The sequence below is a fragment of the Scyliorhinus canicula genome, chromosome 27 (assembly GCF_902713615.1).
Source record: "Scyliorhinus canicula chromosome 27, sScyCan1.1, whole genome shotgun sequence".
Taxonomy (NCBI): Eukaryota; Metazoa; Chordata; class Chondrichthyes; order Carcharhiniformes; family Scyliorhinidae; genus Scyliorhinus; species Scyliorhinus canicula.
The window spans coordinates 11,355,586-11,362,251 of NC_052172.1; the positions used below are offsets into that span (position 1 = coordinate 11,355,586).

The 6,666-nt window shown below is 48.7% G+C and overlaps 1 protein-coding gene across 2 annotated transcripts in view; it reads right to left on the minus strand.

Annotated features, from left to right (window-relative positions):
* LOC119957992 (heterogeneous nuclear ribonucleoprotein U-like protein 1) overlaps nucleotides 1-1,648 on the minus strand; it is a 69,312-nt gene extending 67,664 nt beyond the window's left edge. The window contains exon 1 of one of the 2 annotated variants that reach the window (XM_038786243.1): nucleotides 1,244-1,648. In XM_038786243.1, the coding sequence (XP_038642171.1) occupies nucleotides 1,244-1,448 (205 nt within the window). In that variant the 5' untranslated portion in view covers nucleotides 1,449-1,648. The remainder of the gene's footprint in view (nucleotides 1-1,243) is intronic. The other variant, XM_038786242.1, reaches the window with a different exon arrangement.
* Between the last annotated feature and the right edge of the window lie 5,018 nt (nucleotides 1,649-6,666).

Here is a 6,666-nt window from a genome sequence, read left to right on the forward strand (position 1 = left end):
TTGAGCTTTCAAAATGCATCACCTCGCATTTGTCGGGATTGACCTTCATCTGCAATTTCTCTGCCCACGTCTCCAATCTATCTATATTCTGATGTATTGTCCGACAGTCCCCTTCACTATCTGCAACTCCACTCATCTTTGTGTCATCTGCAAACTTGTTAATCAGACAATTCTACATTTTCCTTCAGATCATTTACATATATTACAACCAACAGTGGTCGCAGCACTGATCCCTGTGGAACACCACAGATACAGATCTCCCTTCATTGTTACTCTCTGACTCCTGTTGCCAAGCCAGTTCTTGAGCCATCTAGCTAGCACACCGAATCCCATGCAACTTTACCTTTTGTACCAGTCTGCCATGAGGGACCCTGTCAAACGCCATACGAAAGTCCATGTAACCAATCACTGTTTGTCAATGTTCTTTTGTCTACTATGTACGTACTGTGTACGTTCCCTCGGCCACAGAAAAATGCTTTTCACTGTACTTCGGTACATGTGGCAAAAAATCAAATCCATCAATCAATGTAGACGACATCCACAGGCTTTCCCTCATCAATTCATTTTGTCAACTCCTCAAAAAACTTCCCCGCACAATCGTCAGAACTGGTCTTCTGACGGAGCACACTACCTAGGCCAACTCCCCTACCCTACGCTCATAACCCCACTGTACCTGTACTTCTTGAGACTGTGGGAGGAAACCCACAGACATGGGGAGAACGTGCAAACTCCACACACCCACCCATGGCGGAATTTCAACCTGGGTCCCTGGCACTGAGGCAGCAGTGCTAACCACTGCACTCCCATGCCACCTAAATAAATGCATAGTTGGCTCTTAGTGGGCACACTAGACTTGCAGGCTCTACTGAATAAGGGTGAAAGTGAAGCATTTTTTAAAAAGGGGCGGAGAATGGGATGAGACACCAAATCTGAAAAAGAAAAAAAGTCTTCCTGCTGTCTCCCCGGGCCTGGAACAAACTCAGGCCCTGCGCGCGCAACCCCCCCTCCCGCGTCCGGCTCGCCTGCCCGGTCCCGCGCGTGCGCACCCCTCCCTCACCTGCCCGCGCGCGCACACTCCCCCGCTCACCTGCCCGGGCCTGCGCACGCGCACACTCCCCTGCTCACCTGCCCGGTCCCGCACGCCCCTCCCCCCCCGCCCGCCCACCTGCCCGGTCCCGCGCGCGCGCACCCCTCCCACCTGCCCGGACCCGCGCGCCCACACGCCCCTCCCCCCCCCGCTCACCTGCCCGGGCTCTGGCCACCTCTTCCCGTCGCTGCTGCTCCGCCGCCTGCTGCTGCTCTTCCTCCTCCTCCTCGGCGGCGCGGTGCAGGGCCGCCTGCAGCCGCTCCTGCAGGTCCGCCTTCAGGCCTTTCGCGTCGAGGCCGCGTTTGTGCAGCTCCTCCTTCAGCTCGTTCACTTTTAGTTTCCGCACGTCCAGCGAACTCATCTCCCGTGTGTTTAAATTAATTTAAAAAAGGAAAAAAAACCCTGCACGACCCAGCTGGGGGTGGCGGGGAAACAATAAACAAGTTATAAACCCACTTCTCCGGCCCTTTAGGAAGAGCGAACACTTTGAATTCTATGAAGAAAATCCCCCCTCAGTGGCCGCGGCGTCTGACGAAACAAAATGGCCGCCGTGTCCCTTCAGCCGCTGCTGGTGGCGCCCGGCGCGGCCCTGCCCACTTTCCTCTGAGCGCCTCCCCCCCATTGGTCATCAACTGCTCACAATGCGGCTGCTGTTACCAAAGCACCAATCATGGCCTGCCCAACCCGGCCGCGCCCCGCCCACTGGCTTCCGCTTCCGCCGCTCCTCATTGGTCCGCGATCCCCGCAGCTCAGAAAATGAGGGGAGGTGGCGGGGCACGGCCTGGCATCCAATCGGATGTGAACTTGCAGGAAGGTGGTCGTCGTTATGGAGGAAGGAGAGAGGGGCGGGGCCTCCGCTCAGATTGCGCGAGAAGGAGCCCCCTCAACCCCAGCCATAGGGTAAAGGCCCGCCCGCCAATCCAACCTCTGCTGCCATTGGACCGCAGCTTACCCCACTCCACGATCTGGAAAGCTGATTGGACAATTCGAGGATCAATCAATGTGCCCCCATGAACTGGAAAGATGATTGGGCAATGTGGATGTCAATCAATGTGCAGTAGGCCTGATTGGCGAAGTAAAGGGGAGGGGCGGGACTGCAGGTCCTCCTCGCGGGGGAGGGGTGACGTCACTGGGCGAGTGATCCAGATTGCTGGGGCTGATCCTCTGGAGAGATGGGTTCGAATCCCACCATGGCAGCTGAGGGAATTAAAATATCTGGAAGGAGAAATGCCAGCTTTGTTCACAATTGTGAAGCCTGTTTTGGTAATGGCATTCAGGGTTCTGGAACCAAGGTGAATTTACGATACAAATCAATGTGATTTAATCGATTTGGTGGAACATACTTGGGAGGTTAAATAGCGTACTTTCATTAAGGGGACATTAGTGAACCAGATGGGTTTTTACAACAATCGTTGATAGTTGTCACGGTCGCCATTTCTGAGACTAACTTTCAATTCCAGATTTTATTTTTTAAAATTAAATTTAGAGTACCCAATTATTTTTTCCAATTAAGGGGCAATTTAGAGTGGCCAATCTACCTATTCTGCACATCTTTGGGTTGTGGGGGTGAAACCCATGCAGACACGGGGAGAATGTGAAAACTCCACACAGCCAGTGACCCAGGGCCGGGATTCGAACCTGGGTCCTCAGCACCGTAGGCAGCAATGCTAACCACTGTGTCACCGTGAATTCCAGATTTTATTAATTGAATTTAAATTCCATCAGCTTTTATGGTGGGATTCAAACCCATGTCCTCAAGGTATTAGCCTGGAAGTCTGCATTCCTCGTCCAGTTACATTAGCACTGCAGCATCACCTTCCCGAATCGTATTTGCCGATGCTGAAAATCTGGACAAAATCGGCAGGTAGGGAATGGGGTTGAGTCTGTGCCCACTTTAACTATTCTGCAAATTCTTCCAGTTCGGATGAAAGATTATCGACCTGAAACCTCAACACTTGTTATTCTCACCACAGGCGCTGAGTGTGTCCAGCATTTTCTGTCTTTCAAATCATAACATTGTTGTCTATCACTGTTAGGTAATATGCTGCTAGCAGGGTTCCCCTGTTCACAGAGAATGACGAAGGCAGCACAGTTGAGTTTAATCTCAAGCGAGCTTCACAGACAGTAATGTGCCAACTCAAAGCAACACCTGAAAGTCATGAGAAATTGCAGATGTTCCAGATGTTTAGTGCGGACATGAGAGAGCTCACCCGGCTTGGTTTCAAACTGTTGTGAAGAAATTTTAAGGTGCATATTTGGGGCAGCACGGTAGCATTGTGGATAGCTCAATGGCTTCACAGCTCCAGGGTCCCAGGTTCGATTCCCGGCTTGGGTCACTGTCTGTGCGGAGTCTGCACATCCTCCCCGTGTGTGCGTGGGTTTCCTCCGGGTGCTCCGGTTTCCTCCCACTGTCCAAAGACGTGCGGGTTAGGTGGATTGGCCGTGATAAATTGCACTTAGTGTCCAAAATTGCCCTTAGAACATAGAACGATACAGCGCAGTACAGGGCCTTCGGCCCACGATGTTGCACCGACATGGGAAGTCAAAAACTAAAGGCCATCTAACCTACACTATGCCATTATCATCCATATGCTTATCCAATAAACTTCTAAATGCCCTCAATGTTGGCGAGTTCACTACTGTTGCAGGTAGGGCATTCCACGGCCTCACCACTCTTTGCGTAAAAAACCTACCTCTGACGTCTGTCCTATATCTATTACCCCTCAATTTAAGGCTATGTCCCCTCGTGCTAGCCACCTCCATCCTCGGGAGAAGGCTCTCACTGTCCACCCTATCTAACCCTCTGATCATTTTGTATGCCTCTATTAAGTCACCTCTTAACCTTCTTCTCTCTAATGAAAACAACCTCAAGTCCATCAGCCTTTCCTCATAAGATTTTCCCTCCATACCAGGCAACATCCTGGTAAATCTCCTCTGCACCCGTTCCAAAGCTTCCACGTCCTTCCTATAATGAGGTGACCAGAACTGTACGCAATACTCCAAATGCAGCCGTACCAGAGTTTTGTACAGCTGCAACATGACCTCATGGCTCCGGAACTCAATCCCTCTACCAATAAAGGCCAACACACCATAGGCCTTCTTCACAACCCTATCAACCTGGGTGGCAACTTTCAGGGATCTATGTGTTGGGTGGGGTTACTGGGTTATGGGGATAGGATGGAGGTGTTAACCTTGGGTAGGGTGCTCCTTCCAGGAGCCGGTGCAGACTCGATGGGCCAAATGGCCTCCTTCTGCACTGTAAATTCTATGAAATATTTAAATAGATTTGCACACACATTTCCCTTTTAAATCAGTACAAACCATTGTATCTTTTTTTAAATTTAGAGTACCCAATTCTTTTTTCCAATTTAGCGTGGCCAAAATACCTATGCTGCACATCTTTGGGTTTGTGGGGGTGAGACCCGCGCAGACACAGGGAGAAAGTGCTAATTCCACAGGGTCAGTGACCCGGGATCGAACCCGGGTCCTTGGCGCCGTGAGGCCAATGCCCTGCATGCGCCCTGCATGCGCAGTTGTTCTGGTTTATTCCCTGAAGTCATTGCAAGTGATGTGGAGTAAGCCGCAGCCAGGAGCAGAAGTGCTGATCAAACAATTGTTAAAGACAGTGATTGAAAAAAGCCTCACCTTCACCGGGTCGGTGGGGAGGAATGGAGCTGGAGATTGGGATGGGGATGAAGGGGAGGCTTCTGATCCACCCTGTCAGTGACTGTCGCAATTCCGCATTACAATCCCAATATTCCATGTTTGCAGCTCCAGGGCCTCTCCCGGCTGGATCATATTCGAATCCTGAAGCCGCACACCCAGTTTCTCAGCCGCCGGCTGGTGGGCAGTCAGCCTCCCCGAGGTTTTGGAATCTCCCACTCCAGAGCCTCTTCCCCTTAACCCGGGCCTGTCACCGGGAAGATGCCCCAGAGCTGCAAATGCGGGATACAGAGGTTGTGGTCCGGAATTGGTGAATCAGAAGCCTCCTCCTCACCCCTCCTTTCCGATCCCCGGAAACTGTGGGGATGCAGTGGCAACTGCCCACACGCCCCGGGGCTCCGAAACTGGGAGAACAGCTTCAGGATCTGATGTAGATCAAACCAGCACTGTGTCTGCGGCAAATGACGCCATTAGGTTTTGGAGCATGCACGAACAAACACATGTACAGACGGGTGTTGGCGGGCGACTTGCGTTTGGCAGGAGACTCGGTGAATTCTGTAATCCCCGACATCATACAAAATATTATCTGCTCATTATCACATTGCTGTTTGTGAAAGTTAATGAGCACAAATTAGCTGCTGCATTTCTTGCATAATCATTGTGGTATTATCATACCTGTAAGGACTGCAAGGGTTAATGAAGTGTCTAGAGCAGCCACTAGAGGGAGCTAGTTACAAGTATATAAGGCAGTGATGCTAAGCCTTGTGGGAAGAGTGTATGCAGGAGTTAGCTAGAGAGTCAGAAGTACAAATAGTGTGAGTGAGAACAGATCATAGTTTATATCAGTATTAAGATTAGCTGTAGATGAGTGTAGTTTAAATGTTAATAATCAATTGTGTATTCTTTAGGAGTACGTGTCTGAAAGAGATCTACCATGAGGATCTAATGGAACTTGCGAACACTAAAACTCAGTAGAAATTTGAGTTAAAACTTCTCTTGTGCAAATAAGAATCGTTTATTGCCTCTATTTGATTACAATTGAGAATCACTTAAATCTTATTCTCTAATAAGTCCGGCTAGCAAAAAGGACCTAAAGAGAAGCAACTTCTACACAATTTAACTTTTAAAATAATACAGAAATGGTTTCTTGCTTCGGCAAACAGCTTGCATTTACTTCAAGAGTTAGAGTGGAAAAGTGAAAGTATAGAGATAGAGAATAGTTTCGATCAAAGTATAGAACGATCCGGATAAAAATGGCCGCACGGACCCTCACGGTTATACTAAATCATATCAGTCTTTAGCCATCTATCTACACCCCTATATAATCCTAATTGGTTTGGGTTAGAATCAAATGAGTTTGATTTGACGCTTAGCTGTCAATCTTCAATGTGCAACATTAGTTTTACTTGTTTCATGTCTGAATACTTGTGCATGTTATGGAATGCGATATTGTGCTGTTATCGCAACCATCTTAACTGGTCTTCTGCTGACTTAGTTGTTATCACCATTGTGAACAATGGTGCCTTCATATTACTATGGCGTTGCTATGGTGTTGCCCTGTCCTTGATCTGACAGCACAAGTATAGTGTCAAACTGCCTTGCAAAAGTGGTTTTAATCTATAATGGAATTATGCTGTCATGCTGTTTTGTGTGTCTGTATGTTTTGAGATGACCTGAGGTTATGAGTGAATTTAAAATGGGTATTTAAAAACTGTGGTTCAATATTTTACGCTAAATAGCCATCTTTTACCTACCAGGAGTATTAGAAAATAGTTGGTTTCCACAGTGTCGAATCCTAATTAGTGGTGTGAATAAATTTATAGCTTTAAGTTGAAGCTATTTTGTGGTCTTTGTGAACACCATGCCAACCATCCTGAATTAAGCAACACAAAGAACACCACAATCGTGATTGCATT